At 41.0% G+C, this 24,052-nt stretch overlaps 1 protein-coding gene across 1 annotated transcript in view; it reads left to right on the forward strand.

The window, feature by feature from the left end:
• The first annotated feature begins 1,284 nt into the window (after positions 1-1,284).
• IYD (iodotyrosine deiodinase) overlaps positions 1,285-24,052 on the forward strand; it is a 29,846-nt gene continuing 7,078 nt past the window's right edge. The window contains exons 1-4 of the mRNA XM_038396284.2: positions 1,285-1,635; positions 16,060-16,254; positions 18,968-19,127; positions 20,619-20,775. Coding sequence (XP_038252212.1) covers positions 1,461-1,635; positions 16,060-16,254; positions 18,968-19,127; positions 20,619-20,775 — 687 coding nt within the window. The 5' untranslated portion in view covers positions 1,285-1,460. The remainder of the gene's footprint in view (positions 1,636-16,059; positions 16,255-18,967; positions 19,128-20,618; positions 20,776-24,052) is intronic.

Here is a 24,052-nt window from a genome sequence, read left to right on the forward strand (position 1 = left end):
CACTGGGATCTCATGTTCAATTGATTATCCCCCATGACCCTGAATTGTTTTCACAGTCACTGCTTTCCTGGATATAGACTACCGTACTTAATCTTTTTAATTATTAATTTTTAATCATTAGCCATCTTAAATAGACATCATCAACTTTCAAAATCACATTTCCACCTGACAGCTTTGGAGCTAATCTTGTTACAAGTAGCCCTAAGATTAATGTAACTGAAAGAAATTAACAAAATGATAGAGAATGTGTTTCTCTTTTTTCCAGTCGGTTTGTGGTTTTTTGCAGTCAACAGCACATTGTGTGTAGTCAGTGTCACTGTTTTGTTAATGGTACGTGGCTTTTCCCAGGACTTTGAAGAGATTGCTTACCACTAATAGCAGCAGCAGAGCTGAAAATAAAGCAGCATTAGGCAGAAAGAGATGATGGCATAGGAGCTTGAGGGGTAGAGAAACTGAAGCATGTTTGAGTGGCGTTCTCCGGCCCGCTCAAAAGATCCTTTTATATCTCAAGGGGAGAAGAACAACACTTAGCATTTTTTAAAGGAATTAAAAATAAATAGACACCTTAAAAATCTATTTTCTAATAAGCTTCTAGCCCTCAGTGTTGCAGAAAAAAGCTTGAAACGCTGAAAACTAAACCCTCAGAAAGCAAATAAAAAACCTACAGGTTTTTTTTTAAATCTTGTGATTTTTGGGGAGGGGAGGCTCAATCGTAATTTTTGAATGCTTCAAGTTGGCAATGCTGAAATAAAGACATAAACCAACAGAAGACAAGACCATAACATGGGTGTAGACAACTAGGACTGGCAGAGGGGCAGGGGACGGAGATGGGGGGGATATAGCTGCCTCCCCAGCAATGTAGAGATTGCATTTATAAATAAAGGAAAAACAGTATTTGGAACAGTAGCTCTTTTACCTCACTTCATTAGAAGTGGACAAATTTAGTCATGGTATACAACTACTCATTAAAATGATATTCAGCAGTTTAACTCCAATTTAACTCTACCCCTCCCATATTAAATAAATGGATAAATAAATAATAAAGTTGACTTTGCTCCTGCACAAAAACAGAAGAAAGGCAATAGAAAACAAAATAAGAAAGTGTGATTGTGGCAGCCCCAGGACTCCCACCGTTCCCTAACTATGATGCAGACACTGAAAAGACATTGCTAAGATCACGGGGAGAGAGAGCCAGCATTTTGAAAACTGCCCAACTGTGTCAGATTTTAAAGAGGATGCCAGCAAATGAGGTATGCTACAGAGTTGCAGCCAAAAGGAATGTTTGCCTGAGTCTGGGAAAACAACAGAACCGGAGTATTAAACTTTCCTCTTTCTCACCACATGTTTTGTTCCACCCCTTTTTGCTTATTACCCTTCAACCAGTCCCCATTTTCTTTCTTTTTGGGAAAGAAACTGTCAGTGTAAGGGAAAGTGCATCCTTCTAAATTAAACTCCAGGTCATGGAACGATTTTCTTCCCTGACCCCAGTCTTTATAGCAATTATATGTGTTTTGATTGGGATAATACTGAAAAGCAGCAAGAAAGGGAAGAGTGAGACTAAAAATAAATCTGAATCTCACCCATGGGTGGATGACGACCTCAGAGACAGCACTGACCTTCATGTAGAGGAAGAAGGTAAGGAAAACAGAACTCTACTTAGCATTTTTGTGTTTGATTTTCATCTGTTGGTATGAATAAGGGAGACACGATCCTCTGGACTAATGAGACAGAGTTAGTCTGCGACACAGCTTTGCCACTACAATGCACTGTAGTACTTTCAGTAGTACAGAGATCACAAATTCTACCTCTGGCAGAATAAGTCAGACCATCCCAAAGTAGCAAGTACTGGGCAACACGATTAGTTTAAATAAAGTAATTAATTGTGGGTCAGATTTCCTCTGAGATATAATTGTGAGAGGGGGCTAAAGAAGAGGAAATTGCCTCTCATTATGTTAGAAATGTAGGACTGGGATCTGCTTGGAAGTATGCTGGGGGTCAGATTTTTCAAGAAATAGGTAGGCAGAGAATTTGAACCTACAAAATGTGGCACTGATTTTTGCACTGGGAACCTCAAGCCAAGGCCTCTGTACTTATGGGGCATCTCTGGCCTATGCTAGCAGAACCTGATGCAGTATTGGTGTGTAAGTGTGTATGTGCACAAAATATACAGTTCCTCCTTTTTGCTCTTTGAATATACTTTCTAAGTTCTCTCTGTTTCTTCTTAAACTAATGCTGCAGATTTTTGCCCCTATAATTTTTAGAGCTCTTTTAAAAACTCTCATTTGATGTAAACAACTGTTTCAGCCATTGTGGTTTTAAAGTTTTATATTTAGGTTTTTATCTCATAATGATACATGCTCTCCCAGAGCCCATGTCTCCAATTCTTCAAACTTCAACCAGTTTTCTGCTCCTCTGTCTGTTTCTAATAAACATACCTATCTATTTCACAAGCCTTTTCAAGTTTCATTTACTAGTATCAGGTTTCAGAGTGGTAGCCGTGTTAGTCTATATCAGCAAAAATAACGAGGAGTCCTTGTGGCACCTTAGAGACTAACAAATTTATTTGGGCATAAGCTTTCGTGAGTTAGAACCCACTTCATCAGAAGCATGGAGTCAAAATACAGGAGCAGGTATAAATACATGAAAGGATGGGGGTTGCTTATCCTGCTGTTAATTGATGTATCTCATTAGACTGACCTCACACTTGGTAAAGCAACCCCCATCCTTTCATGTATTTATACCTGCTCCTTGTATTTTCACTCCATGCGTCTGATGAAGTGGGTTCTAACCCACGAAAGCTTATGCCCAAATAAATTTGTTGTTTACTAGTATGTATATCCAAAATCTCAATAATGGAACCTCATTAAGGTGTTGTCACTGTTTCCTAAATTATCTATAACTTTTTACATAGTCACTTCATCTACCATACCCTCCTTACACAATGTAAAAACTAATCCCCTACAAAATTAACAAAGTCCTCTCCTTTTATCACTTTATGCTTGAATTTTCTAGTTAAACTGTGGCAAATTAAAATCCCCGTGGCCAATTAAAGTGATGATCTGTGAATTCTCAGTGTGGCACTTTGACTATGAATGTCTCCATCGGTTTAAAACGTACATTTTCTAAACAAGCAAAAAAGATACAAGTCCTTCAAGACGGACCTTAATGCCGAAGGGTCATATTTAAAATATTTTACATTTTTTCTTTTACATGCTTCTTTTTTTTTAAATGCCAGTAATTTAAAATGGGCCAACTTAAAATTTTGTTCAAAATATTCACAAATTAAATTTAACTTTCATATGCAAACAGATATTTTTGTCCTGTTAGAAAAAGGGAGATTTTTAGACAACCTTCCTCCATTTACTGTAACTATAACACAACAAACATCCCCCTAGTACAGTAGGATTTTTTCACTTTTGAACAACAAGCAATAATCCCTCCTCCATGTGCTGTGAGGCTTAAAGTCCAACTTCTCTGCTAGGCAAGCACCTCTTCTTATCTCTAGAGTTCAAAGAGCCAAGGCACAACATGCTCTGAGCAAATTCTGCTCTGCTTCAGGGATATCCCAGAGACTTGCATAGAACTGAGATCAGAATATGGCCCTCCCTGTAGTGATTTATTGAGCTAGTAATGCCTTAATTAAAGGTCAGATCATACTCCCTTTGAAATCTGTAGTAAAACTTCCATTGACTTCAGTAGGTGCAGGAACAGAGTCCCTGTTTATTAACAGAGTTTCCATTATAAACTATATTTTATTTAAATAGCTTCACTCACTTTCTTAGAAAGGTTCATTTCTACCCGAAATGTCTCCTGTTTGACCTGTAGTTAGAGGAAAAATCATTCTATGGAAAGTTTCAGTTGAATGGAACCGGGTAATTTTAAGATGTTGTCAACACTAGAAATTGTTCTGCTATAACTATACTGGTATAGTTAAAGCAGTACAACCTCCCTAGTGTGGATGCAGTTGTATCAGTATATAAGTGCTTTATATCTGTATAGCTGCTTTCACACTAGTGCCCTGCCTACACTGCAAATGCTTTGCTGGTATAGCTATGCTGATATAGCAATACTGGCAGAGTCCCCTCATGTAGATGCAGCTTATGCCAAGAGGAGTTCTGTCAGCATAATAACACTATTTCCCCCAAATGACACTAGCTATGCTGACAGAAGCTCTCTTTCATCCACATAGCTGCAACTACAGTGAGGGTTGTGCTGGTTAGCTGTGTTGGCTATAGGGTATGGATGGTTTCAAACTTCTGACCGACAAAATCATGCCAACAAAATCATAATGTAGACCTGGCCTACAGCTATTTTTGTAAAAATAAATCACACCTCTAACCAAAATAGTTATGCTGGTAAAACTTCCAAGCAGAGACCAGGTCTAAGATAAGGGACTTGGAAAATAGTCTTTCAGTTTTGGAAAAAAAAATGTATTATACTTCTTGTACAACCATATTTGAGAAGCAGCTCGGTGTAAAACTGCACTGGAAAAACTGACCAGCAATTCTCCACCAGTGGTAGCAATGAAGGAGGCTGTAGTACAAACAGGGCTCAAGTGTTACCTTCCCCACTGCCCAGGGTGGGCCCAGTCTGTCATTGTACTGGTTGTGAATTATGGGTCTTAATTTTCCTAGTGAAGGCAAGGCCAAGGAGAGGTAGAACACAGTGTCTTTTATTTTATTACTTTTTTAAAACCAGATGGAATATTTTTAATTTATTTGCTACAAACCCTCAACTCTGCAAGAGCTAATTCTGCTGTTTTCTGTGACGTGGATCCCTGTTCATTAGCAACTAGCTTGAGAACTCCTATCCAGTTCACAGCCACCAACCAAAAGCCATCAGATGGGAATGAATTTTGGTGAAAATACCAACATAGGTGTAGAAAATATCAATAAGATATTACAATTTTGCAGTCAGAGGCCATCTGGAATCGCTGTCCCCACTTTGTGTGAAAAAACAAGGTTATGATAACTCTGTTTTCCTAATTAAAATTATTGCTTGTTTATTGTCTAAGAGACTAAACTAAACCAAATTGAGGCCATTTGAATTCTGAACAAGAGAGTGTGCACAGAGGTTTAATGCAGTTTAACTAATCCACTTTAAAATCATACGTTAGTTAATTCCGATAAACTTTCCTGAGCATCCTTGTGTAGACAAGCCCTAAGTTTCATTTTTCTTCCTGGTTCTTGGAAGAAGCCACTCAACCCTACTGAAGCTGCTTTACTGTGTCATGAGCAAGAGAACACACGTTGCAAAAGAAAGAAGAGAAAATAATATGATGCTAGTTGACGGACAAGTGACAGCTGCTATCTAGCACACAGCAAGGCAGAAGAAGGAGACAGGGTCTTCTTCTGTGAACCAAGAAGTAAAAGATTTGTGGGGCCATACAGTTCAATACAGTCCAAGCTTCGTCTATACTGGACCATGACTCTCACTTTTTTAACAAACTGGGGGTGAGTTGCCTGGACATAAAGCAAACCACATAGGTAGTGCTTTTACTGAATCAGCACGCCATAAGACTCAAGTGATATTCTTTGTATCCATTAGCACTAGCACTTGCTTATCCATCCATCCAGCAATCCATCCATCCAGCGAGCCTAAAAATGTGCAGTGCTCTGAAAATGACATACCTTTTGAGCAGTAACAGACTAGGTACAGTTAGTTTTACTGCTTGGCTGGACTCACCAGAGCTGCTTAATGGAATTAAATCACAGAGCGTGAAAAGGTTATATGCTACGGAGCGTTTTTTTGTTGTTCTTTCTCCAGTTTAAGAGGAGAATATTGCTTGGAGCCATCCAAATACCAATCATTTGTTAAGTGGAAGGCACACAGTACATTCATTTAGTGTCACGAGTGTCAGCACAGCAGATCTGTTTGCTCTTCTATTTCTATCCCCCTAGAAATTTTCTCATTTGTGTAGATTTTGTAGGTATGTGAGATTTTCTTCTTCTTTACATCTACAATAGCTATTTGCATCTGTCATAGCCATGTTCCAAGGCACTGTTCTGTTACCAAAATAGCACTATGAGCACTTCACTTTTGTTGAAAGCTATGGTAAACATATTTCTTTAACCTTGCCTTGAACAATGAAAGAGACTGAGCACCTCTTATAGCAACAAACTGTGAATTTCATAGCTGCAGTTCATAGTAACAGAAGCCCAGATTTTTTAAGGTATTTAGACATTGCTGCATAGAGTGTTTCAACTCCTAACTGATTTTGGAGATTAAATCTCATTTTCAAAAGGGATTTAGACACTTATGAGCCTAAATCCAATTGCCAATCAATGAGATTTAGGGTCCTAAGTGTCTAAATTCTTTTTGAAAACGAGATTTAGCCTCCTAAATCAGTTAGGCATTACAATACCTAAATGCCTTTAAAAATCTGAGCCAAAATTCTTTGCCTCTGTAAGCAGCGTCAGGATGAGTTCTACCCTGACATCTGGTGGCGAGTCATGGTGGGTTGTGGAAAAGAACTTCGGGGCTGATCTCATTTGCATAGGCACACTCACCCTACCTAGATGGTCACTTTGGCTGCTGTAGGAGCCCCAGTTTCTCTGTTGTTGGGGCAGGAATAAACTGTTGTTATCCTGATTATGTAAATCAATGACAGTGGAATTGTACTTGGCCTTTTGTTGTGATGGAGGGACTCACCATCAACAAAGCAGCACTCGCTAGGCAAGGGTCATGTGTTCCAAAAACCCAGTGAATGGAGAGAGGCTGGGGACAGGTGTTAATACTTGGTGGCATGGGCCCCCTGGCGAGGGCCTTACATGCTAATTGCACTTCTTCCTCTCTCTACTGTGGAATATCAGAGCTAATTTTGATTCTATTAGGAGTCTAGTTACAGGCTGCTGAGCTGAATTCACTTTGGGCTAATGGTGTACCAGCACTGAGGCTCCCCTACTACAAGCTGAAATCACTGAGTGTTGGGTTAAGTAGTGGGGGAGCCTGAAGATATATGGCGGAGCAGTTTGCGGGACAGCTGGCAGAGCAGAATGGTTCTTGGAGCAGAGCAGTTTGTGGGACGGCTGGTAGAGCAGAGCAGCTGGTGGAGCAGAGCAGTTTGTCAGATGCCTGGAGCAGCTCATGGGGGCGGCTGGCAGAGTGGAACCCCCATGGAGAGGTGGGGCAATCAGCTTTGGACCATGTAAGGTGCCCCTTAACTCCCCCCCCCCCATCTCCACCCAAGTTGGGAGGTAAAACTCTGCAGATAAACTTTTGAACTCTGAGGCTGTCCTGACCAGAGACAAAGACTTTTAGGTCATTGGACTTTTGGGGCTTTGGGTGATTTTGGGTTGCTGGACTCAAGAACCAAAGGGAAAGGACGCGTCCCAATTTGCTTAGGGTGGGTTTTTTGCTCATGGGTTGTGTTATGAATCCTGTTGGTGGTGTTTCCCCAACATAATGCCACATTGTTTCTCTCTGTTATTAAAAGACTTTTTGCTACACTCAGACTCTGTGCTTGTGAGAGGAGAAGTATTGCCTCTTGGAGGCGCCCAGTGGGTGTGGTATATATTTGTCCCAGGTCACTGGGTGGGGGCTCAAGCCAGTTTTGCATTGTGTTATTGGAATGGAACCCCTAGATACTGAATCTGGCCCTTGTTGATGCCAACTCTGACAGGCAGAAGGGGGTTACACCTTCAACTCGTTGAGATTTTTACAGTTATTCCACCTAGATCTAGACTGTTGCTGAGACAAGTTCAGACTAGTGAGTCCACCATTAACTGTTAAAAGTCCAGGATCTTAATATACAGATCACCTCTGAAATGTCTTCATAATCTTTGAATACGGTGTTGTTGTAGCTGTGTTGGTCCCAGGATATTAGAGAGACAAGGTGGAGGAGGTAATATCTTCTTCAGGCCTGAAGAAGAGCTCTGTGTAAACTCAAAAGTTTGTCTCTCTGACCAACAAAAGTTGGTCTAATAAAAGATATTACCTTGCCCACCTTGTCTCTTCATAATCTTCCCCAGTTAACTATTGCCATATTCCGCTAAGACACAAGTCGGGAAGAAATGCAAAGTCTCTTTCTGGAACAGATGTTAAGATCAGTGGAGATTTGTGATAAAGGAAAGTAAGCAAGTGAAATTGTTTTGTAAAGATGCATATAAAGCCAATTTACAGTAACAGACAAGGATCATTCAAAACAAAGTGAGCTGTTGTTGCCCTAAGAATCATCCACTGAGATCGTTAGCACTGGCAAGGGTGTGCTACAGTTATATAGAAGAGGTCCTATTTTAGTGAAGCCTGAGTCTGGCAATATACTCTCATTAAATGCACGCACCATTTCTTGTGTAATGTGTATACATACATACAAAAGTGTAATGCATGTATACAGTGTAATTTATAAGACCTAAAGAGGAATCTCTCCACCTCTCAACTGCTGCTTCTGCTCCCATGAGGTTGCCAATGTTCAGAGGTCTTCTCTTCATGTCAGTACATCACCTCTTAATATTATGATATTAGCTGTTGTGAATTATACAATAATAAACTTCAGCATATGAAGAATACAAATTGTTCATATTAATTCTGCACCATTTGACACACCTCTTTTATTAATGGCTGTGTTTATGCCTTGTAATAAATTACACATTAATGTAGTTATCGCTCTAATAATTTTTTTACTGGTTTTGCAGTAGGCTTACAAAGAGTGCTGACAAAGCAGGGCATTCTGTTCATTGACCTGCTTAGGAGGCAAGGTCAGACCAGTAGGTCTCCAACAATTGGCCTAATAGAAACTGTAATACATTTTATGGGTGGTGGTTCTTTAATTCTGAATGCCAAACTAATCCTCATTGTAAGGAGGCAACTAATGAGAGAGAATGGGGGCTACCATTTTCTAGAGTCCTCTTCATTTGGATATGTTAGGGTATTTTCTCCAAACACATTTCAGTTTACAAAAACTCACTACAGACAAATTGATAGGAATGTCTCTCTAGAACGTCAGCGTCTCTGTTGCTTTAGATATAATATTAGGAATCAATACAGTCTGTCTTGTTACTTCCACAAATACACCAGTCTGACACACATTAAGAACTGGGTTTGAAACCAAATACCAACTGTGGGCCAAATTCTGTCTTCAGATATGTGCACAACTCCCGTTGACTTCACTAGGAGTTGTGTGCAGCACATGTAAATTAAAAGGGCAGAATTTGGCCCTTTTAGTTTTGGGAATGTGTGAGATCAGGGTAACTGATTTCTTTTACAGAAGTACCAAGTGTATGATAAAGATGTGTGAATGTGCAGTTGATCAGATATGGAGCTGGTCAGTTAGAAGCAGCGGTGTGCTGAAATCTGATTCACAGTGGCATCCTTAACTGGTGTCATTTTATGTCTCTGTGGACTGCTTACATATTGTTTTTGTGAAGTTTTTATGGAGTACTTTGGGTCGAGGTTACCAGAAGATGGTTCCACCATGTAAACCCAATTTCTTGTGTGCCAGGTCCAAGGAGGAAGGGAGCCCTCAGCCCTGCCCACTTCTTTCTTTCTCTCCACTCCTGCTCCCTCTTCCCCGCCCCCAATCTACTATCTCCCAGGTTCCCAGTGTGTGGTGCTCCTGCTGCTACTTTGGTGGTGACATCAGCAACTTTACAATGTTTGTCCTAGTTAGTATTTTGGCATGCTGCCACCATATTCCTGAGGAATGAAAAGTGAGAGAAAGAAAATCACCATTTTTAACAGTTTGTAACTCAGCAAGAACCGAAGGGAATTTCATGGGACAAATGAGTCACTTCTGTAGCTTGAGGATTTTTCCCTTTCTGAATATTAAAGACATGCTACAAACAATGGAGATGTGAGAGCTTTTGAAGCAAAAGTCATCAGGATCCTTTAAAATGGAAAGTGTTAGGCCACCTAAATATCGGGGCTGCTTTCAGCTCCCTCATAACACAGTTTGCATAAGATGCATACCTTGGAAGGATACGCATTCTCCTTGACATACAGGTTTCTTTTTCATGTTGGAGATCAATAATGTTCCGGCAAAAATGTTAGTCTCTTACTTTACAATCCATTACAATTACATACCACACAGACTATGCTGACACACTCTCAAAGAAACTGCAAAACCACCTGATCAACATCCTCTACAGCAAACAGGGAAAGATTAAGAATGAGCTCTCAAAACTGGATACTCTCATAAAGAACCAACCTTCCACACAAACTTCCTCGTAGCTGGACTTTACAAAAACTAGACAAGCCATTTACAACACACATTTTGCTTCTCTACAAAAGAAAAAGGACACTAAACTATCTAAACGCCACAAGGGGCCACAACAGGGGTTCCCGTAACCCATCCAGCAATATTGTTAATCTATCCAACTATACTCTTAACCCAGCAGAAGAATCTGTCCTATCTCGGGGCCTCTCCTTTTGCCCTTCCACCCCCACGAACATGATACAGTTCTGTGATGACCTAGAATCCTATTTTCGACGTCTCCGACTCAAGGAATATTTCCAACACACCTCTGACCAACATATTAACCCACAGAGACCTTCCTACCAATACTACAAAAGAAGGACTCTGGGTGGACTCCTCCTGAAGGTCGAAACAGCAGACTGGACTTCTGCATAGAATGCTTCTGCCGACATGCACGGACTGAAATTGTGGAAAAGCAGCATCACTTGCCCCATAACCTCAGCCGTGCAGAACACAATGCCATCCACAGCCTCAGAAACAACTCTGACATCATAATCAAAAAGGCTGACAAAGGAGGTGCTGTCGTCATCATGAATAGGTCGGAATATGAACAAGAGGCTACTAGGCAGCTCTCCAACACCACTTTCTACAAGCCATTACCCTCTGATCCCACTGAGGGTTACCAAAAGAAACTACAGCATTTGCTCAAGAAACTCCCTGAAAAAGCACAAGAACAAATCCGCACAGACACACCCCTGGAACCCCAAACTGGGGTATTCTATCTGCTACCCAAGATCCATAAACCTGGAAATCCTGGACGCCCCATCATCTCAGGCATTGGCACCCTGACAGCAGGATTGTCTGGCTATGTAGACTCCCTCCTCAGGCCCTACATTACCAGCACTCCCAGCTATCTTCGAGACACCATTGACTTCCTGAGGAAACTACAATCCATCGATGATCTTCCTAAAAACACCATCCTGGCCATTATGGATGTAGAAGCCCTCTACACCAACATTCCACACAAAGATGGACTACAAGCCGTCAGGAACAGTATCCCCGATAATGTCACGGCTAACCTGGTGGCTGAACTTTGTGACTTTGTCCTGACCCATAACTATTTCACATTTGGGGACAATGTATACCTTCAAATCAGCGGCACTGCGATGGGTACCCGCATGGCCCCACAGTGTGCCAACATTTTTATGGCTGACTTAGAACAACGCTTCCTCAGCTCTCGTCCCCTAATGCCCCTACTTTACTTGCGCTACATTGATGACAAAAACAGACTCCAAGGAGAGACTGCTGAATTGGAATTAATTTGCAAACTGGATACAATTAACTTAGGCTTGAATAAAGACTGGGAGTGGATGAGTCATTACACAAAGTAAAACTATTTCCCCATGTTATTTCTCCCCCCCCACCCCACCCCCCACTGTTCCTCAGATATTCTTGTTAACTGCTGGAAATGGCCCACCTTGCTTGTCACCATGAAAGGTTTTCCTCCTCCACCCCCCCCTCCTGCTGGTGATGGCTCATCTTAAGTGATCACTCTCCTTACAGTGTGTATGATAAAAACCCATTGTTTCGTGTTCTCTGTATGTGTGTGTATGTAAATCTCCCCACTGGATTTTCCACTGAATGCATCCAATGAAGTGAGCTATAGCTCACGAAAGCTTATGCTCAAATAAATTTGTTAGTCTCTAAGGTGCCACAAGTACTCCTTTTTTCTTTTAGTCTCTTACTTCTTACCCTTGTCCTTGTGCCAGCTCCTTACAAATAATGTATGCACACGGTAAATGAAAATGAATGTTACAAATTTTGCAGTGATTTCTTTTTATTTACAATGAAATGCATATGGTCTAAAGTCCAGAATCTCTTTGGATTCTAAGTATGAAATTGGATAGGCTGCAATGCCCCCCATACGCTAAGCTATCCTCAGAAACATTTTTAAACCTGTTTATAGAATGAGCAAATACATTGTATGGGTCCCCCAAAAAACTTCATAGACTAAAACTGAGAGATAATTTCTGTTTGAACCTGTTCAAGACCATATAGTGACCCTCTTGGGACTGTGTAGTATCCCCTTTATTTTGGAATAATAGTCAAATGACAATTAATAAGATCATAAAAGAAAATATTCCAATTTTTTCAACTCTCTATCTTGGCAGATGACTTAGTATTGTTGAATGTCCATTATGTAAAGGCTAAATGGGTTTCACTAAATTTAATAACTGCAAAAAAATAAAACAAATTTTATCCTAAGAACTCTTATATGCTTGAGGAATGTATAAGGGGAGGAATGGATCTCCGAGCCAACAGAAATCTCATCTTATCAAAAAAATAAAAGGCAAGATTTCAGTGAAACGTAAGAATAGTTTTTAGGTTTTAAGAAAGGGAACAAATGATACGGCTAGTTTCTCGCTGGAAAGTATTAAGGGAGACTATGCTAGCTGGGGAAGATGCTTAAGGAAATCGAGGCTCAGGTGATCTTCTGTGGGATTCTGCCTGTTCCTAGAGAAGGGCAACAAAGGTGTGACAAGATTGTGACTATCAACTGATGGTGCTATAAGGAGGGCTTTGGGATGTCTGGCCACTGGGAGGCATTCATGGACAGAGGACAGTTCTCTCGGGATGGACTTCATCTGAGTAGGGAAGGAAATAGACGTCTAGGATGGAGGCTGGCACAACTGATTTTGGTAATTAATTGGTAATCTTTAAATATTCATGGTAAATAGGCCCAATGGTCTGTGATGGGATGTTAGATGGGGTAGGATCTGAATTACTACAGAAAATTCTTTCCTAGGTATCTGGCTAGTGAATCTTGCCCATATGCTCAGGGTTTAGCTGATTGCCATATTTGGGGTCAGGAAGGAATTTTCCTTCAGGGCAGATTGGAAGAGGCCCTGGAGGTTTTTCGCCTTCCTCTGTAGCATGGGGCACGGGTCACTTGCTGGAGGATTCTCTGCTCCTTGAAGTCTTTAAACCACAATTTGAGGACTTCAGTAGCTTAGACATAGGTGAGAGGTTTTTCGTAGTAGTGGGTGAGATTCTGTGGCCTGCGTTGTGCAGGAGGTCAGACTAGATGATCCATAATGGTCCCTTCTGACCTTAATATCGATGAATCTATGAAAGGGAAAGAGGTAGAGATGGCAATACATGAGCTGATGTAGTCAGTCATGCAGACACAAAAACATTATAAGAAAATTACCAGTTTATCTCCTTTTCTGTGTTTTGTTCAACTTAGAAAAAACATTGTTAGTTAAAAATCCCTTTTTTTTTCTTTTTTTTTTAAAGTCACACTTTCTACTTTCTGGGTTCATTAGGGATGAGACTAAGTTAGTGGAATTGTTATTAACACTCTTTAAGCACAGTTTGCTTGGCTGATTTGGACTAGGCCCAGGCTAAAATTGTTATGACTAGTTCCCATCTGCCAAACAAACTGGCCCTGATCCTCCTCTCACCTACACAAGTGCAAATTAGGAATAAATTCACTGAAGAAGTCAATAAAGTTATGTCTGTGTAAACAGCTGTGAGTAGAGAATCAGGCCAGCTGTGTGTTAATGTATGTTAGCAGGAAGCATTTTAAATCAATGTTTTATCTCCAGTTTAATATGGGTTTGTCACAAGTGTAGATCCCCCTTTCCCTCTCCCAATGCTGTCACACAGAAAAAGCACTGTGAAACCACAGACCTTAACCACAAAGTCACCTTTGAACTGAGCTCTGCATTATAGCACCTTTAGTATGAGAGCATAAGCTTTCGTGAGCTACAGCTCACTTCATCGGATGCATTTGGTGGAAAAAACAGAGGAGAGATTTATATACACACACACAGAGAACATGAAACAATGGGTTTATCATACACACTGTAAGGAGAGTGATCACTTAAGATAAGCCATCACCCACAGCAGGGGGGGGAAAGGAGGAAAACCTTCCATGGTGACAAGCAGGTAGGCTAATTCCAGCAGTTAACAAGAATATCAGAGGAACAGTGGGGGGTGGGGTGGGGGGGGAGAAATACCATGGGGAAATAGTTTTACTTTGTGTAATGACTCATCCATTCCCAGTCTCTATTCAAGCCTAAGTTAATTGTATCCAGTTTGCAAATTAATTCCAATTCAGCAGTCTCTCGTTGGAGTCTGTTTTTGAAGCTTTTTTGTTGAAGTATAGCCACTCTTAGGTCTGTGATCGAGTGACCAGAGAGATTGAAGTGTTCTCCAACTGGTTTTTGAATGTTATAATTCTTGACGTCTGATTTGTGTCCATTCATTCTTTTACGTAGAGACTGTCCAGTTTGGCCAATGTACATGGCAGAGGGGCATTGCTGGCACATGATGGCATATATCACATTGGTAGATGCGCAGGTGAACGAGCCTCTGATAGTGTGGCTGATGTGATTAGGCCCTATGATGGTATCCCCTGAATAGATATGTGGACAGAGTTGGCAACGGGCTTTGTTGCAAGGATAGGTTCCTGGGTTAGTGGTTCTGTTGTGTGGTGTGTGGTTGCTGGTGAGTATTTGCTTCAGATTGGGGGGCTGTCTGTAAGCAAGGACTGGTCTATCTCCCAAGATCTGAGAGAGCGATGGCTCGTCCTTCAGGATAGGTTGTAGATCCTTGATGATGCGTTGGAGAGGTTTTAGTTGGGGGCTGAAGGTGATGGCTAGTGGCGTTCTGTTGTTTTCTTTGTTGGGCCTGTCCTATAGTAGGTGACTTCTGGGTACTCTTCTGGCTCTGCCAAACTGGACAGTCTCTACGTAAAAGAATGAATGGACACAAATCAGACGTCAAGAATTATAACATTCAAAAGCCAGTTGGAGAACACTTCAATCTCTCTGGTCACTCGATCACAGACCTAAGAGTGGCTATACTTCAACAAAAAAGCTTCAAAAACAGACTCCAACGAGAGACTGCTGAATTGGAATTAATTTGCAAACTGGATACAATTAACTTAGGCTTGAATAGAGACTGGGAATGGATGAGTCATTACACAAAGTAAAACTATTTCCCCATGGTATTTCTCCCCCCCACCCCACCCCCCACTGTTCCTCTGATATTCTTGTTAACTGCTGGAATTAGCCTACCTGCTTGTCACCATGGAAGGTTTTCCTCCTTTCCCCCCCCTGCTGTGGGTGATGGCTTATCTTAAGTGATCACTCTCCTTACAGTGTGTATGATAAACCCATTGTTTCATGTTCTCTGTGTGTGTGTATATAAATCTCTCCTCTGTTTTTTCCACCAAATGCATCCGATGAAGTGAGCTGTAGCTCACGAAAGCTTATGCTCTAACAAATTTGTTAGTCTCTAAGGTGCCACAAGTACTCCTTTTCTTTTTGCGAATACAGACTAACACGGCTGCTACTCTGAAACCTGTCATTTAGTATGAGACATGACCATGGACAGAGGCTGGCAATCAACCCCAAAAGGAAATTTCACATGTTTGTAATTAGCCCTTTCTTGACTTTGTTCATTTGAATGACCTTTTAGGGGTATGCTTTGGGGGAAAAAAGTGTAGCACTCACATTTTATTTTTGTTAATTTAGCTGAATCTTAGCTATAATGTATTATTTCTTTCACAGCAAGGTACTATTCTTTAACCCAGTTTTCTGGATGCATTGATTGAAGCACAACAGGTCATGACTTGATGATGGGTCACACAAGGAGTCAGTTGCTGTAGCATGATTAGAACCTGGAATGCTCCTGGTCATTTGTTTTAAACAGCCTCTTTATTCATTGGATTTTACAATTAGAGCATTACATTAATGCTTTCTATCATCTGGCAGCTAGAAATTCTGGTTCTCCAGTGAGGTATAGGTACAAATTTAGGTTAAAACATATTATGGTGATTAATGTCAAATATATTTATGGCTTCATCCAGGAAGAAGAAAATCCTTACCACAGTGCATGCATTCTGCTCCTTCTTTCAGATGCTGATGGCAACTGGCAGGGATTAGATGAAAACATTGCACATGTCTCCTTCTCTGTTGAGCGTTACTCCGAGGATGAAATGATTAAAAGGTCAAAGGAATTTTATGAGCTTCTCAATAAGAGACGGTCTGTCAGATTTATAAGCAATGAGCCAGTCCCCAGAGAGGTCATTAATAACGTCATCAAAGCAGCAGGTATGGTACTGAATGAATGAATATCTTGAGAGTGACAGAAGCACTGGTCTCCTGTTCCTCAAATGCATAAGATAAGAGTGATATGGAAAGACATAGGGATTAAATCTTAGAAGATGCCAACCATGCTCCTAGTTTTAAATGCAGGCCTATTGAATCGGCACTGAATAAGTATTCAGAAACACTTGAACAGCACCAATGTGACTACCATGGTAACCTTTGGAATCCTACCAAGGTCACGTGGCTGGGATTGGGAAATACATTTTAGTTCTTTGCCAGAACTCCTGTGTGTCTGTCTCTTACTGCAGGGCCAGACTCAACTCCGCTGTAATCCCATTGACTTCAGTCAGGGATGAATTTGACCCCCATTATTTATCTTGTCCTAGAATTTGGCTGCTTTCAGTAAAGCCTAAAATTGTAAGAAGGATTAGAGTAGGTTTCAGCAGCCTCAAGCAGGATTACTAATACAGAGATCCCAGCCACTGTTTGCAGTGGATTGTTTCCGTGTTTAAAAATCTGTGAGCTGTTTTGTTACTGTACCTGCATGTAAGAAGATGGCAATGTATTTCAATTAGCTGGCAATCATTAGAAAACTGAACATGTTCTGGCACATGCAACAAAATGAACAAGCCTGCAGCATAGATGAAGTGCTCTGAAAGCTTTGAGGAGTGGAGAAAGGGGGGGGGTGGAAATCAGTTCTTGTCTGACTCTCAGGAGAAACAAAGTAATTGATAAACCACATTTAATTTGAGAGTGAGAGTGGTATCTTTAAATAGTTTGTTCATGGTGCATCTCAAACTTAAGCAGGGCTTTGGTTAGCAAATGGTTGTTTGTTTCTAAGACCTACAAACAGTTAAAATGGTTTAAAAGAGGGGTGGGGGAGCACAGTCCATTCAGTCAATATGAAGATCTGATCAAGCTCTTTTATACCCACTTTACTACTTTAAGGCATTTAAATCTTGCAAAATGTGTATATTCTATAGCTTTGATTTTATTCGTTTTCAACCAGTTAAATACTCTTTCCACTGCATTTGTGCATGGCAATTAGGACTGAGTGAACAAGTTCAGATTTCATAAACACTTACATGTGCCAGCTGCCTTTGGGTCTGTCAAATCAAACCTGTATGCTCTTTGGCAGTTGTTTGCATCCCAATATTCCTATTCTTTGTGTAAATTGGAAACTCGTTCCTTTTGGCTGTTAGGATGGTTTGCCCGAAGGCCATCAGCTTTTTCTCTGAAACCAAACAAAGCCTTTGGTTTTAATTGGCTATATATTCGGGCTGGTTGATGCTTTACTTTGATTTTAATACATTGCATTAGTATTACTGTATGGCACTTAGATGCCTGCTGACAGGCATCTTACATGTATGAAATTAAAAAATATCTAAATTCTCTCTTCTCATTTAAAGACAGTAATTGGAACAGACATTAGATTGGAACTAACCAGTGGATTTAACATGTCTGACATTGATCTGAACTGTGATGGTGTGGTCTCCTCTTAAAGGCAGTATTGCCTAATGGTCAGTCTATCCCACCACCTGGCGTGGCTCTTCAAGAGTTAAAAGGTCCAATTATAGATACAAGGAATTCGGAGATACTGAGAGAGAAGTGGTCCTGGGAGTAAGAATGGTTTAGGACGAAACCTTGTTCTTTAGGGGACTGGGGCCAGGAGAGAGGGTGGGGCAAGGCTTCCCTCTCTCCCAGCCAATGGAGGATTATCTGGGAAAAGGTGACCAGTATAAATGCTGCCTCCTTCCTCATAGCAGTACAGGTGCCTGCAGATACTGAAGGGAATAAGAAGGCTCCTCAATTAGTAGGGAACAGACATCAGCAGCAGAAGACTGCCAAACCCTCTGAGTCTGAGGATTAAGTGGGGTCAGCTGAGGTATAACAACAACTTGAATGACTCAGCTCCTAAGGAGAAAAATAAAGATTGAGAGTAACCTTGAGGGGACTGGGAACAGGATTTTGGGGGCAGGCTTCAGAGGAACCTTGAAAGCCAGAAGGACCTTTTGAGACTATTTGGAACTTTTTGTTATGGATCATTTTGTAGGAGGTTTTGTAATAAACAAGCCCAGGGCAGATATAATTAAGACAAGCATCAGGAGTGCCTGAAGTGGATGGACAGTAACTACAGGGGGTGTGAGTGATTGCTGGACCCAGACTAGAAGGAGATTAGTCTGTAAAAGAAAGCTTACCGGAACTGGTGAGGTTTTTATCTGTATTCAGTTTTATTACCATACTAGACATAGACTTGCGTGTTTTATTTTATTGTGCTTGGTAATTCAGTTTGTTTTGTCTGTTACTACTTGGAACCACTTAAATCCTATTTTCTGTATTTAATAAAATCACTTTTTACTTATTAATTAACCCAGAGTATGTATTAATACTTGGCGGGGGCAAATAGCTGTGCATATCTCTCTATCAGTGTTATAGAAGGAGAGTGAGGCAGAGAGTAAGTGCAGTACCACACTGATGCTGCAGGAGGCACTACATGCCCTACAACAGGAACTTCAGACTTTCCTCCAGGAAGAGAATGACCTGAGATCATCAACATCAATGGATATGAATACATTCTTTCCCATTTGGTCAGCTTGCTTTCTTATTGCTCTGTAATTCAGTCCTGTATCCCCCAGAAAGATGATCTGACTCTTCGTTTTTTTTCCCTTAGCATTTTGTTGGTTGATTTTTAATGTTTGCATTTATTTGCATAAAGGAACTTCTCCAAGTGGAGCACACACTGAGCCTTGGACCTTTGCGGTAGTGCAGGATCCTGAAGTAAAACATAGGATTCGGGAGATCATCGAAGAGGAGGAGGAAATAAACTACAAAAAAAGAATGGGAGACCGATGGGTTAATGACCTGAAGAGACTGAGGTACAAAAATCAAGGCAAATAACAGGCCAAGATTTTTCAAAAGTGACTTGAGAGTTTTGAGTGCCTGACTTGAGACATCTTGAAAGAACCTGATTTTTATAAAAGGATGAGCACTCACCTTGTCAAAACTGGCCCATTAAGTATCTCAAGCAGAACACCTGAATATTGAGGCACCCAAAATTTTTAGTCAGTTTTAAAAATCTTGGGCAAGGTAAATAAATAAATCTAACTTGCAAGCAATAAAGACAAAAGAAAAGGCTTGTTAGGGAATTTTATTCACACTAGCACTGCTTGTTTTTCTTCTTCCTTCAAGGAAAAACAGAATTATTCAGCTCAGTTTAAAAGCCTATTTTTTAGCCTTTTTCTGGGGGTTATAATGGATCATAAATTGAATATGAGCTAACAATGTGATGCAGTTGCAAAAAAGGTTAATATAATTGTGGGATGTGCTAATTGGAGTGTTGTATGTCAGACACGAGAGATAATTGTCCCACTCTTCTTGGCACTGAGGAGGCCTCAGCTGGAGTACTGTGTCCAGTTGTGGGCACCATACTTTAAGAAAGATGTGGACACTTTGGAGAGAGTCCAGAAGACAGCAACAAAAATGATAAAATGAGGAAAGGCTTTTTTAAAAAGCATGTTTAGTTTTGAGGAAAAGAAGACTGAAGGGGCATCTGATAAGTCTTCAGATATGTTAGGGGCTGTTATAAAGTGGGTGGGGATCAATTGTTCTTCATATACACTTATTTATTTATTACAGAGGTAATTATTATGCTGGTGCAAGATCAAACTACATGTGCACTATGTACATAATTAATATATCTCTCTCTTTGCATAATGAGATGAGATGTACATGAAAATAGGAGGAAATAGCTCTTTTATATATCCTTCTAGGCCATCTCATAAATTCTTATAACAACATATCTGGAATCAAAGTGACTGAAGCACAAAAGGGATGACCTACACAAGGGCAGGTCAATGATCTAGGTTAGATGGACATGTACTACACAAAATAGCTTTAAAACTTATCCAAAGTTCCCAAGTCAGTGGCCCACCAATAAGCACCACTGACTACAGTGGGAGTTATAGGAACCCAGAAATTCTGAAAATCATGCCACTGTCTTAGTTCGCAGTGCCTGTGGGTGAGTGCTCATGCGGTCAGTCCTCAGGTAGGAGGAGACAGATCTGCATCATATTCTCATGCAACTGCACACTAGAGAGTGGGCAAGTAAAATCTTTCTCTCATCCATCCATAGACTGAGAGTGCTGGGACCCAGGGTTCTAATTCAGGCCTGTTTCTAGGAAAACATCCAACAAACTTCATTTAAATGTTGTTTAAGATCAATAACTAAGAAGTAGATTTAAAAAACACCTGTTATAGCTGTTGTACATCTGTACCAACCTTTTATAGCCAACACACATATTATTATATATGATAGTGAAAACAATGAGACAGCAGAATAAATGTCTTCAAAAATCACCTTTTTGCAGAACAAACTGGATAAAAGTATACCTGGATACAGCTCCCTACTTGATCCTCATTTTTAAGCAGGTGTACAGGATGCTTCCAAATGGCCAAAAGAAGACCCATTACTACAATGAGATCAGTGTTTCTATTGCCTGTGGTCTTCTCCTTGCTGCATTGCAGGTACGCTGACAGCATGCCGTACAGTCAGAGTTGGTATAAACTAGGGTTGGGTTGTGCTCATAAGAATAGAACTGAACCTTTGCCCCAAACTTGGATTAAACCCAAATCTTATTTTTGAGGTTTCAAAAAGCTTAACTTGCTATTTTTTAAAAAAAATAAAAATAAAAAAATCACTCAAGTGAAAGTTTGAAGCTGAAATGTTCATCTATTGATAGCATGCGTTGTCATAGAAAAAATGACCTTTTGGACTAGCTAGATATAGGCCCAACTTTGAGAAGGTAAATCTTTCTCCATCCATACTGGCTAACAGTAAGAAGAACTTAACACGAAGCACATTGCTTAAATTATTTGCACCTCCTTTTAGACAATAAATTCAGGTGCATACAGGTTTAATACTGTCTTATTAATAGAGCTGCAGTAGATACCAATTTAAGCACTCATAACTCTTGTACTACACGAATAATGATGCTAGGGTTCTCAGGTTACCAGTATGTCAGTCTTAAAATGATATGCCAATACCATAACACAACTTCCTTTCATGAATCCCCAGGACAGTCTTGCTTTGAAATCAGTTTCAGTATTGCTATGCCCGTTACTTGGGGGGGCGAGGGGGAAAGCAGGCATATGTTTTATTTAACAGCCAGTGCAGTTTGTTGTTTTGTTCAAGGCATTTCTAAAGATGAATTTATTTCTAACGAGTTTAAAGCTCTGAACTGTATACACTGGACAATCAGATTGCTTGACTAGTCTCTTAACATTTAATTCTAGTCCTTCTATCTAATGTATGCAAAAATGTTAAAATAGTGAATATTTTTAACTGTTAAATCATTAATGGAGCACAATAACAGCAAGCCAATGCATTACCAGACCCATCTCTTTTAGTCTAAATTTTTCCGAACTCTTCGTTCTGAAGGAAAATCGTCACAGCAGGAAATCTGAGGAGGGAGCAGTGCGTGAGATTTAAGTGTAACACTGGTTTGTTGCTCCTCTACAACTGTTTATGGGTACTGTATGTCTATGTAAGACTCAGACTCAGGCTTGAGCCAAAAACCCCTTCTGTCTACACACACATCTCTCAGACTCTGGCTTGGACCTAGGACCCAGCAAGGGTGGAGGGTCTGAGCCCATGACAGGCCGTGACCCATGGTTCAAGCCCTATTGTTTTGCAGGGTAGATGCAGCCCCACTTGAGTCAGGTCTTGGGAGCCTGCCAAAAGTATCCAACAATCTCATGGGACAACTGCCTTTATCCTCTATCCTAAGAATCTCCAGTTGACTCAATTGAAAATGGAAGCCATTCCTCTTGGTGCACAGCAGCAGCTCAGTGAGTCAGTGTTAACCCTTCCATTGTCTTCACTGAGCTGCAAACACCATATGGGAGCCTTCTGTGTTTGCAATGGAGACTGAACAGAACAAGCTCTTCCAAAGCACGCTGCTTCATGATGATGGGAGCACAGCCAGCTTTGGTGAATCTCTGGTGCGAGGCCAGCAAAAGTGTGGTAAAACTTTAGTAAAAGTACCAAGAGTGACCATGCATACCAGAAAACTGCAAAGAAACTGGCAGCTTTGCCAATTTACTGGACTGGTGACCAGTGCAAGGGGAGCGGATTAAGCAACTCAAGAGCAAATGCCGGAAGACCAGGGATCAGATCCACACCTCAGGCAACTCACTGGCACCCTGCCTGTTTTATGAGGTGTTGGACTGGCACTGCACCCAGGACAGAGTAAACTGTGGTGCATAATGACCTGTCAGCTCGGATGTGCCCTGCCAGCTGCAGAATCTAGCATGGGGAGTGATGGGAGCCAGCAGCAGACACTGAATGAGGACCATGAAGTCACTTTGTTGCTGAAGCAGGTCCCAGAGTACACTTTGGAACAGGATCAGTGGCAACCTCTGGGTCCATACTCTGAGGAGCTGTTTGATGCCCCCTCGAGGAACCGCAGCAGACATGGAAGGGACAGAAGCCGCCCCTGAGCCTGGTAAGTTTCTGGCTCCAATTCAATATTTATTGCTACAGTAATGGAAGGAGTTTCCACTATATAGATCAATGCAAAAGTTCTCAGAAGCTCAGGCTAGCAGCTTGTAGCCGCTAATGGCAGATTGTATCACAGTGCCTTGGCGCACGCCTCCCCCTCATGTGGAGTTCAAAATGGCAACCAGGAAATGCAAACAGTAAAGAACAGCTCTAAAAAGTATTTTTATTGGAAACATACTGATTTTTGCTATGGCCACTCCTGTTTCTTAAAAATAACATTATATTGCCATGCCTTTGTTTACTGCTCTGTAATCAATCAATGGCCTATGGACCTTCCCGGAAACTGTGTATATGAGTGTTTGGGAAAACGTGATCCATTTTCAAAACTAGTCCATTTCAGTTAGAGGAAGTCCATAAGTGACAATCATCTATCCCAAGCCTGACTGGGGTTTGAATTTTTGCCAAGAAATGTAAGCGTGGGTAGGAGGAAGGCTGTGGAGTTCTGTGTGTTCTTATGCAGCCATAACAGGGTAAGCCCTGTGGAAGCTAATGCAGCCTGTTGATTTCCTCATGAATTCTGACCCAATCCCAGGTGCTGATAGCTGCGAGCAGGAACCCCAGATAGGTAGTCCGGTTGTGGGGAAAGGCATATTTTCCAAGGCCATTTTGGTAGATAATTAGACCACTCTACTCACAGGGCGATTTACACCTTACGTGCCCCTAGGCACAGCATCTTCAGCACCCCCACCCCCTGCCTACAGCTGACCTTCGTGTTTTCCATAAAAAATGAAGCTTTTAATGCACTTAACTTTTAGGCATTTCATGAATGCTGGCTCCCCAGGCACGTCTACTGTGCTTAATTGGAAATCCAGCCGTGTGCACTCATAGATGTGCTGCTCAGTTATATTGGAATACTCCAGCTGCATATGCTACAGGTTTCCTACCATCAGCTTTGCCAATATGCCACCGCAAGAACAGTTATGGCCTCCAAAATGTGAAAGGCTTGAAATGACAGAAAAAGGTTTTTGTAGCAAGATCACTGACTGCCTCCTTACCCCACCATAAGTAGTTCTGCAATTTTTGTAAAACAAAAACAGCTTAGAATTTTTAACTTGCCATTGTCTCTGCATTACTTTCACCAGGCCGTGTCCAGGGAAATTCTGTGGACTGAAACATCCCTTTCACAATGTATTGCAGTTCAGTTTTGAAATGTGGAATTTCAAGGACCTAAAATGCTACAAGAATTAATTCTGTGCTCCTCCCCTGAGCTCTTTGAGACAGCGACACTGTCTTGTCCTGTTT

This window comes from Dermochelys coriacea, chromosome 3, assembly GCF_009764565.3.
Source record: "Dermochelys coriacea isolate rDerCor1 chromosome 3, rDerCor1.pri.v4, whole genome shotgun sequence".
NCBI lineage: Eukaryota > Metazoa > Chordata > Testudines > Dermochelyidae > Dermochelys > Dermochelys coriacea.